This window comes from Pygoscelis adeliae, unplaced genomic scaffold (genome assembly GCF_000699105.1).
Source record: "Pygoscelis adeliae isolate BGI_AS28 unplaced genomic scaffold, ASM69910v1 Scaffold38, whole genome shotgun sequence".
NCBI lineage: Eukaryota > Metazoa > Chordata > Aves > Sphenisciformes > Spheniscidae > Pygoscelis > Pygoscelis adeliae.
Genome location: NW_008825614.1, coordinates 11,492,495 through 11,503,655, shown reverse-complemented (window position 1 = coordinate 11,503,655; position 11,161 = coordinate 11,492,495). Strand labels below are relative to the sequence as shown.

The 11,161-nt window shown below is 42.3% G+C and overlaps 1 protein-coding gene across 1 annotated transcript in view; it reads left to right on the top strand.

The window, feature by feature from the left end:
• The window catches only part of DENND5B (DENN/MADD domain containing 5B), a 63,170-nt gene that overhangs the window by 9,359 nt on the left and 42,650 nt on the right, over positions 1–11,161 (top strand). Inside the window, exon 4 of the mRNA XM_009333034.1 lies at positions 10,758–10,945. Coding sequence (XP_009331309.1) covers positions 10,758–10,945 — 188 coding nt within the window. The remainder of the gene's footprint in view (positions 1–10,757; positions 10,946–11,161) is intronic.

Here is an 11,161-nt window from a genome sequence, read left to right as displayed (position 1 = left end):
ATGGACTCACTGAAAACTGAGATTTTTTTACTGTGAGCTAGTAGCATTAGGAAAAATCTGCTTGTCAGATTACATTTTAGTAATATTTTGTGCAGATGGAGAGCAACCTGCATATGCGTTATTTTTGTAATAGTCCTTGAGACAGACAAAATATATCCACTAAATAATTTTGATTCAATTTTCAGTGCCACCAGAAGTCAGATAAACAAGTGTTCTCTTCCAATTACTGGCTATAATTTAAGGGTTTACTTGTTTTGTTTGTTTTCACTGTGGGTTTTTTTTTTTTAAAGAAAAATGAGACAGTGAGAATTAATCCTCTCCATCCTCCAGAATTCAGATTCCTCCCCCCCTTCTATTATTGGTGAATCCAGGTATGTCCTTGACATGACCTTTACTTCCCTATCTAATATAGACACAACCTGATGGCGCATGGGGGAAAGCATACAGTTGTATTAGGGAAATACTGTGATTATGTAAATAGCATTGTAATGCTGGTTCCCAGAGGTGAGGAATGTGGAGTGGAGGTCAAGTGCAAAGCCTCAGTTTTGGCATATCCTGATAGCTGAGTGCTTGGCTAATTGTGCACTGCAGCTTCTTTTAAATGTCAGTCTTGCGATTCCTGAAAGAGAAAACAAAGCAGCTCTTTTTCCTATTTGAGATATAGCCAGGCTAGATAACTACTGAAATCTCCTTTCCAAGCTTTGAGATCCATCAGGGAGAAACGCTTTCTTAACTGCAAGCTCTTTCAAGGCAAAAGATGAAAAGAAGTTTTTGGCTTATGTATCGCTTGTTCCAAAGTAATGAATGAGAGTGTGATTTTGCAAATTCGTCCTTCCTTCCCTTTCTACTTTAAAGAGGACAGACTCGCTGGACTGTGTTTCCAGTGGCCTGGCCTTGCTGCAAATCTTACCAAACTCAACAAAAGATTAGCAGAAGATGGTCTTGCATCCACAGGGTGCAATTTCAAGCAAGACAGCATTATTCACCCAAAGTCAGAGTTCACTGAAATGCTACAGTACTCAAGAAATCAGAGCATTGGACCAAGACCTACTTCAGCTCACCAGACTTCACAGCTCTTCAGTGAGAGAGCTGATGATAACACATGTGGGAAGAGTAAGCTGACTTTTTTGTGATTCTCCTAGCCCTGTTGGAAGGAAGCTTTTCATTCAAGCTTGCCAGAAAAATTGTTCCTCTTTTAAAGAATAAAGACTTATTTTGGAAAGTTGAGTGAAAATATAAATTGTTGTACAACCTGACCGTACAATGAGCCTGCTGGCTGTCTACTGAGAACCTTAAACTTCTCACTAAACGTCTGTCTGCTAAAGGCAGATTACTTTTTGAGGCCAAGAAAGAGCAGGAAGGATATGAAAACTGCAAATACTGGAAACACTGGTCAAACAGCTTTAGTTCCAAACTTTATAGGCAAGCATGGGCAGTGGGCTGCCTGTGGGAAGGATGGTGGTCAAGTGGAGCTGCACCTGGTTACTGACAGAGTTGGTGATAACAGCAGCGAAGGGCTGGCAGGAAGGTAGCACAGAGACTGTATTGGCTTTTCTGGAATGTTTTTTCTCTAGTGAACAAGGAGTTGATGATGAAAAAGTTTATTTTTAACCATGTAGCTGAGACATAATGTTTCCAGCAGCCTGAACAAAGGCATCTAACTAAATGAAGAGGCTGGAGTGTTGGGTGACTTTACCCAGCTTGCCCTGGACACGTTCCCAGCATGATGCGAGAGTGTCTGGCACAGCTCTGCGGTGGACACAGGACCAATTGGTAGCTGTTCGTACCTTGGCTGCTACTGTCAACTTTGGGTAACTAGTTGCTCTGTTCATGGTGTTTTACGGGTGAGTGGTATCGCATCACTTGGGAGAATGAAGGGATTGTAGTGGACTGTAACTTCACTTTGCAGGTGTGGTGGTCAAGCAAGAGGGGTGGAGAGACTGATGTAAAAGAATGATGAGCTCATTTTTTAAGCTCTTTTTGTTCCCAAACGTTTTGGACTGCAGGCAACTACCTTAATCCTCAATTTTCTCTCAAGTTTACAGTTTAAACTTTAAAGCAGCCTGGTGCTAAGGAGCTATCACCGTGGCTTTGCAAAGCACAGTTTGGGAACTGCTGGTATGGATAATTGTCCTTCAGGGGCAAAAGCCACTATGACCAAAGCGTTTCAGTCTGAAGATGTGAAACATCTGTGCAGCTTGGGAGCAGCAAAGAGTGCTGTGGAAGCGTTAGGGCAAAACGCGGAACAAGGCAAGGATAGCTGGGTAACTGGCAGAGACCTGTGCTCGTGCCTAGATGGCAAGACCAAAAAGACAAGTCCTTACTGTTAATGGAGACAGCGTGGACTTCCAGGGAGTTAATCAAAATCTCTGTTGGTGGGTAGATGTAATAGACTGCCTTAAGGGCCAATTTTGGCCTGCAAAGGTGATACAGAAAGCTGTACCTGAAAGCACTAGAAGCAGAACTCCTATGGCTTCAGGTTACATCTTCCTGCATATAGAGAATACTTTTAAGTTTAAATAGGGCCGAATTGTAACAATGGGGCTTTGAAATCCAAAGGGAGGGATTAGATATTTTTCCCCACAGTTCTTCAGGGTGCAGTCTTTGGATTTCAGCCTTATAAACTTCATCCTCTAAAAATCAAAGCTTGGATTGTGATGTGTTCCTGCGACTTTCAAAGGAAGGACATAAGAACTACGAGACTCCAAATAAAGCAGAAAAAACTGATATAGAGTCATACTTGTTATCGCTACAAGGCACACGGTGTAGCACACATCTAACGTTGTGTAAGCTTGGGGCATACAGACTTTCATTTATGAAACAGACTTGCTGTTGTAGTTTTATTATAGTTTATTCAATCGTAGAAAGTAATACTTTTGCAAGTGCCCTTTATTTTTTTTCAGAGCACAGCTCTCCTGTGCGACCGTGGAGATGTAAGGGTATTGTGAATGTCCAGGCTTCCAGCAGTGTCCAAGTTAATAACACTCTGCAATAGCTGCTACAATTTCCCAAGGATCGGTAACAAAACACCACTGGCGTGAGATGCCTGCTGGAGAGAGATGAATTAAACTGTGGGCTCTGCAGAAACCTCAGCGATCCATTTTGAATGTCTGCCTTTCTAGGGATTTAAACATGAGAGGGAACATGTGGATGAGACAAAAATAAACTTCTTAGAGCTTAGGCTATTTCTACTCATTATAATTTTGAGCATTTCCTCAGTTGTTTTTCAAAGGGCTTGAGTAATTGCTCCTCAAAGATTGAAATATTCTTTGCATTTTTTTTTTAATCTTAGAACTTATAATATAAATGGCTATGCATATACATAGTGATCACCTAGAAAAAGGTGGTGTCTGAAAGAGACTTCTTTTGAAGCCTGTTTTGGGGGAGATATTTTAAAACTAATACATGCATGATGTGTTTGCCTTTTAAAGCATTTTTACACCGAATAGTTACATAGACAACCTTTGCTCTCCTCTGCTCATTATTTAAATAATTGCACTCCACACTGGTGTTCATCAAAACCAATGGGAAGCGATTGCAGAGATAATGGTGAACAATTTACACGGGGACAAAATGTGTCTATGCTGTGATAGAGACCTGAGTTTAGGGCCTCAACACTACCACAGTCAGAGGAGACTGCAGTGTGTGTTCCCCTGGAAAGGAGACAACTGGATAGAATAATCAAAGAATCAAATATCCTCTTGGTTTTTAACTTAGGTGGAAAGACAAAACCGTTTTTTAATTAAAGGTTGCTCAATTTTGTTAGCTGAAGTCAATATGGCCTGAAAAGTCAAGTTTTTAAAGCAGCTGGAAACAAGAAGGAGCTGGTACAGGTCTGTACCACATCCCCACTCCTGTTTGTACTAATAGTGAAGTGTAGAGGAAGATTTGGCAACTGCTTTTATCACTTCGTGCACACACGTTCCATCCCCTTTCCACTTTTTTTAGTTGGATCTTATGATTTTTCCATTATAAAACATCTTTACCTTTTAAGAGCGGGGCGAGGAGAAGTTAAATTAGGCCTTTGCATTTCAGCTATGGCAAACGCCAGATAAGTAACATGGCAGTCAAAAGTGGTCTTGAGCAAAGTTGTCGCCTGCTAGAGTCTGTGCCTTCCCCGCCACCCTGCTGCCCTGGTCCAGAGCTGCTGCCCGCCGGGGAGGCTGCTTTGCCCCAGCAGCCGTGGGGACGAGCAAGGGGCTCCCTGTGTCGTCAGGTGCATCTTCATGTGTCCTACTGCCACCTTGTCAGCCTGCCACAGACTTCTGCCCTGCTCTCGGAGGCTTAACCATGCCAGTAATGGGAGCTAATTCAGGTTTTCCTGTGAGTTAATTCTTAAGGTGGCTCTTAATCATAAACTAATTTATGCTGAACCACTGATGGCAGGCTGTAACATGGATAAATCGTATAAATGTAAATTTATTGAAGTGGAAGTGATTTTTTTTCCATTAAGTGTTTGCCAACGAGGGAAAATGGGAAGAAATGGCCCTGGTGAATATTGGCTTCGGGATGTTTCCCTTGGGGCAGAGCTGACCCCCAGGCTGAGAGGTTCATTCTTAGTTCAGGCAATTAGATGCAGGCTAGTCTTGATCATCCTGTTTAAGAAAATATGTGTTTTCAGATTTGCATAAATTGCTGCTCTGCTTTTATCTTGTAATTCATGTGCTGTGTCGCTCGCTGGTAAATCCTCTCTTCTGTTGAGCATAAAGGGCGTTGAGATGCCATGGGTCGTTCCCCAGGATGGTCTGCTGGTTACAGCCCTGCATCACCGACCTGTCCAAGTGCCCTGAAGGCAGGACTGGTGCAAGGCGATTTCTATGGCGAATAAACATTTCCTGAAGCATTTTTGTGCATTTTATCTGAACGTCTCTTGAAAATCACCTGGTCTGGCTTGTCAGTCATCGCAGCTGCCAGTATACAAACCAGATGAAAGATGGAAGCTTCCAGGGCGCTTTGAAGTCTGCAAGACTTACATGCATTGCTTCCGTGGAGCTATTGAGATCTGATTTGAAAACCTTTGCTTTCATAAACAATTTTTGTCTCAGATGTGAATTTCAGATTTCCTTTTTCATCTGCAGTATGCTATATATAAACATTACAGATCTGAGGGTCCGGAGCCACTAGACAGGTCTCGTAACTGTCGTGCACCATTCCTGACTCACACTCAGAGCAAAATATTAATTTTTATTTTCCAGTTTTTCCAATATACCTGGCTCAGCTAATCCACATCTCGTTACAAAAAGTAGCAGCTGAACAGCAGTTGCTTATAATACTTTGACTGAAGAGGTAGCATGTGGAAAAGCTGTTGGTCACAAGAATGTTTTAAAGCTTGTTCAGGTGTTTCCCTCTGAAGAATTAGCTCTTCTTCATTAAGATTCATTTATTATTTATTTTATTTTATTTTATTTTATTTTATTTTCTCTGTTGTTGGCTTTGTTTTGTTTAAAACTATTGCTTAGAATGGTTTTGTTCCTTTTGATAAGGTACTGTTTGAGAACATCATCTGATTATCATCTTCCAGGATACATCTTTAAATACGTGGCTTTGCAAAGCTGCGGTTACACTTTATGCGTGTTCAAAAAGCAGTAGAGGAAAGGAAGTGATGTCCAGGTAACCCATCTTTTCAAATGCTTCCAAGTGCTTTCAAACTGTATGTAAAATGGGACTTAAAAAGGAAAAGAAAGAGGAAGCATGGTCTATTTTTAAAGCATCATACTGGATTTGGAAGATCCAGGCTGAGACTCCAGCTCTGCGGTAGGCTTTCTACCTTACCTTTGGTAGGTTACTGGAACAGAGAGTTGGGAAACTGCCAAACTGTTGTTTCATCAGGAAGGCTGGGTGTGTTGAAACTGGAATAACACCGTACTGATCACAGCAAGAACACCGTTTCTAGTTTGAATGAGTGTGTGTGTCCTCTTACACGTGCCTTATACTCAAAAATCCTGTGGTTGGGCGTTTGCTGAGAAGGTCCCAGGTGAAATTCTCTTCTTTTTGATTACGACCAAAGATTTGAACCTGTTTTGGAGGTAGCACCTGAACAAGGGACGTCTTAGCTGTTCTGGGCAGGGGTAACATTGATGTCCCTTTCTCCTCTCAAAGGATCTTGATTTTGGTTTGCTGCAGCATGGGAAAGATTTCGAGGTATCAGACTCCTTTGTAGCAGGAAAAGCAATTTTTATGTTGAGCTTTGTGAATTGCTTAACATCTCAGAGCTTCTATACCCAATCTGTAAAATGAAAGGAGAGGGATTATTTTGGTTTTGTTTTTTCAGTCACTGCCTGTGTTTGGACTTTAAGCTCTTTGGGATAGATACTTCTGCCTGCACGGTATCTGTTGTGATACTGTGCTGATTGGTTATTGTCCTGTTATTGTATTATGGAGAATCAACATCCAGACAAATATTTGTCAAATTTTGTCCTCTTTCAGAAAAACATTTATAGTGAGTTGATGTTCAAATGCTGAAACTATTTCCATCTCTAGCGCAAAACAGTGATTCACAATTATACAGGAATCTCTCAGGGTTTGCATTTTAAGCATTACGTTGTACCTTGTGAGCCATGTAAGTATTTCCAGACCTTTTAAAGCGTGGCTGAAACGTGGTGCTCGTGCAGCAGAACTGCTGACCCATGGCAGAGCGGGTCCCCGCTGCAGTTACTTGTCCTGCTCAGGGAATTGAGATGCAGGGACTTGGCCAAGGGCCCCTGGCAGATGCTGCCAGAACAAGGGGTTGGATCCAGAGTCTTTGAACTTGACTCTGTTGCCCTCTTCTTCACTTAAGGAGAAGGTTAAGTGTGAGAGACAGACCCATGCCAAATCCAGCTAAGCAGTTGTTAAGAGGCAGCAGTTGCAATAGAAGCCGTAGGGGCCACTTTGCCTTGGGATTATCTTCCCTGAGCAGTTTCTCTTGGAAAATGTCCTGTGTACAAATTAGAGATTTAACTCTGAATGTGAAGAACTTGCTGTAGGGGCTGTGCTCAATGATGTTCCCTGTCCTGGAGAAGGCAAGAGAGTTCTCTGTCCCAAGAAGGCAGGGCGAGGGATGCACGTATAGCTGCAAAGCAAAATAAACAGTGTGGTATAAGCTATCGTCACTTTGGGAGTGGGAAGAAATGAAAACTGAAAGGAGGAGAGGGATATAGCATTGCAAGTAAGAGAGGTAGAGCTATCAGATGGAAAGGAGATCCAGGATAAGAGAAATTTAAAGCTAAAAGCCCATCTGCACACTGCAGAGAAACACGTCTGGTGTTTGGGACGTTCAGTAAGTCTCCAGACCTTCTGGGTCCTTTCTCCACTGTCCCGGGCTGCACAGCACAGAGGAGGGGAGGAGGCCCCAAGCTTAGGTCTCTACTGTCCACTACTTATTTCTGTGCCCAGGGATGATTTTGCACAGATGAAATCTTTGTTCTGGTGGCAGCAGCTGCTGCTGTGGGCCATCGCCACGGGCTGCAACCTTGTGCTCATGCATTTAAAGCAGGCAGTAGTAGCCTTGTTGGCATCGCAGGGCCTTTCACTGCGTCCAGTGTGGCATACACCACATGAGGTGGGTGAGCCCCTAGAAGGACGATTAATTTCACCGATCTCAGGAAATTGCCTTGATTTGAGCCATTCATCACTCTGAGTTTGTGACCTTCTGTGGATATCACCCAGACAGTGTTTTTACTTTTTGTATCTTTTCCGGATGTTTCTTGATGTCAGATGGATGGGAAACAGGACTGTTGTGTCCTCTCTCTCCTCAACAAACAGGCCTTTCTCAAAAGACACTTCCTAAACTGGTGAATACTATCTAATCCCCTATTCTAGCTCTAAAGGTTGGAGTAGGATCAGAGAATAGCTTTCCTACCTGGGCCTCTCATTCATAAAATAACAGGCAAAACGTGGCTTGCAGTTGGAGATTGTTATCACAGTCTAGTAGTGATGGTGGGGTAGGATCTGGAAATGCTGTCCCCCTTGACGCAAGCACACGCAGTCTATACAAACCCTGGTTTTTCCATCCACTTCCATTCTTTCCCTCCTTCCTTTTTTTCTGTTCTGCCGCCCCTTTTTCTCTTTCTGGTTTGGGGAAATGTAGGAGTCCCTTGTTTCCAGGTGGTTCTCAGTAACCACGTAAGCTTCCCTCAAATGCTGATAGGTACAAGAATCTCTCCATCAAAAAAGACTTTATGCCTTACAGGATAGGTGTCTAACCTTGTACAGGCTTGAAAGTAAATACAAAGTAACAAGAGTTTCTTACTTCATTAAAGAAATATCAGAACCATTTCCAGGTGTTTTATTTTAAATTATTTTTCTGGAGGAACCTGGGAACTTCCTCCTCTTCAGTGAAAACTGCTGGGTACAGAATTGTTTTTATCTCTGCTAATTGCTAACAAACATTGCTAAATGGTAACAATTAGCTTAATAATTTGGTCATCACTAGTTTTTTTAAAAACAGCTTTCCTCATAGTAAGTTGGTTTCAAAACTTGTGCTAGTGACTATGTTAAATATTATCAGTAGCATCAAAGAAGAGTGAGCACACATTTCCAGAGTTGAATGCCCTTGTCCAAAAAGATACTTGCAACTTTGCTGTGAAGACCTGTTATTTCACATGACTATGTAGATCAGAATAGACTTTGAAATTCTCATGCATACTAAGACATGCTACTTCCTGTATTTTTTTTAACCTTTAAAGCTTTCAGAGTTATGAAGTGTCATGAGACGCCTAAGCTTCACCAGTAGATGTTGTATGTTGATTCTGTATAAGTGCTTCTCAACAAGACAGCCAATGAACGTGTATAATTATAGACGATTGCATAGGGAGAGATTCATAATGGCTGATCTGTAGCTAGGAATGGTTTTGAGGTGTAACCTTGAGGCTGACTTGTATGCATGAAAATAATTTTGAAGATTGAGTGACTAGCTATTAGTAGGACAAGATGAAAAATGTTTTTGCCCTGCCAGCTGACCTTCTGCAGATCGAGGCTGGTTTTCCATAGAGAAGTGCTAGCAAGAAGGAGAATGGGTTATGCAATTTGTTGTTTTAATTTGCATATTTATTCAAGTGCATCTTCCCAGTGACCTCCTAATAGCTGAGCAGTGTCAGATGACAGTGCTTCTGCTGTTGCTGATGTCTGCCAGGGTATCAGGCTGGCTTGTTCAGGAAACGGGAAGGGCCAGGCTGGGTTCCTACCCAGGCAAAAGTAGTCAGTAGGGCTATAGGAAAAAAAAAAACCTTACCCGACTCAAAACCAGAGTGTTCATACATGTATCTTTCTTTAATTCCATGGAGCAGGGCAGAGGGGCTAGGAGAGATGGGCAACAACCCAAGTGTTACCAAGGATCTGGGTTTGGCCGTGGTGAGAGTGAAAATCTTTTGGTTGCTCAAGCCAAAGCTCGTGAGACTTGCCTGGCACTGATGAGAACTGGTTTTGGATGCAGCCGTAGAGGGGACATCCCTTCTGCCGCTCTTGCTGGTTACTGGCGACGTACCCGTGCACTGAAGCTGGGGGGAGCAACCCCTTTTGCAGATTGTGAAGAGCAGCTTTCACAAGTGGCGGAGGCCCAGGATGGGAATCGGAACTGACTCCCCCTCTTGTGTGTGCCATGCACCTCGTGCAAGTTCAAAGTCACCTACAAACTTGCACTTTGGTGTTTCTGTCTTTAACCGCTACCGTTAAATGAGATGTGCTGCTTCTTCATGATAAGTCAAGATTGCTAAGGAATTGGGGTTTAAGTACTTTCATGTTCTTAGAAATTTGGGGGGAGTTGTTATTAATGCAGAAGCTGCTGTAATATGGAGTAGAAGCAATCATCTGGTTTCACATTCACCAGCAGCTTACAAGACCCAGGGGTCTCTACCTGTTTCCTGATGGATTGTCTGCAGTTTGAGATTCACTGTAAGGATGACCATCCTATAGGCACCAACATGTGATTTTTTTTTAATTTTTTTTTTTTTAAACTGTGTTCTCAAATTTAGATTACCTCATTTATATTAATAAATAGGTTGTGGTATCGCATCATGCCAGCTGGATAGTTGAGAAATAATTTGCTATCCAAATTCTGAAATATTCTTGCAGCTCAGCTGGATCAAATTAAATTTTAATTTAAAAAATAATGCGCAATGTGTCTACTTGAACCAAAACATTGCAAAGCAGTGAACTAGTGGATTAAATACAAATTTGGGAAATTAATGCAATATAAATATGCCAGCTATACAGAATATTTTTGAGAACTAAGTTTCTATTAGGCTTCTGTTTGGATTTTACTTAAAAGCAGTGCTTTTAAATACTTAGGGACTGTAAACTTCTGCTGGTATGTGGCCAAGGCGAGTCTTCTGGAAAGTACACTCAGCCTCAGAAGTAGTAGCAAGTGGAGCAGAAGCAGGCAGGCAGGAGCAAGCAAGAAACCACAATGTTTCCTTGAAGTTCACTTCTTTCTCCTCCTTTTCCCTTGCAAAAATACATGCTTTTTATAGAATTAGAGTAGTATTATCCTGTACTATAGAGAGAACTTTTGGTATCCTTTTAATAAATGAATTTAATGACGGAATAGATCTAGATAAGATAGGAATATTTATGCTCAGCAGTTTCTTCCTGGGGGTAGTGAGTTTTGACGCATTAAATAATGTTTAAGGTTTTGAAGTACTATCTTATTTTCAAAAGAACATCTTACCATATAAACATGGTTTCTGACTTGTTTTGTCACTGATGTCCTTGCCAACCAGGTTTCAAAAGCGAAACACAGAAAGATAATTCAATGTCTGTCTGTCTCTCCCCCTGTCTAGATTATCAGCGTCTGATGACGGTGGCGGAGGGGATCACGACGCTGCTGTTCCCGTTTCAGTGGCAGCATGTGTATGTCCCCATCCTTCCTGCCTCTCTCCTGCATTTTCTGGACGCTCCTGTTCCCTACCTGATGGGGCTGCAGTCCAAGGAGGGAACCGACCGCTCCAAGCTGGAGCTGCCTCAGGAGGTCAGTCTCTGCCTTTGGGGTTGCTATCCTGAAACGTGTTATTAATATTTGTGTGAATCCCTGCTGGAAAATGCCATGCCTGGTGTTAGGAGGCTTCTCAGGCACTGTGAAGACTGTTTGCCAGCAGGAGTGAGGTAGTGGGGAAAGCCTCCGCGGTCCTTCTCGGTCAATTTCTGAATTTAATGAGTGCCACTAATTATACTTCTAAATACTACT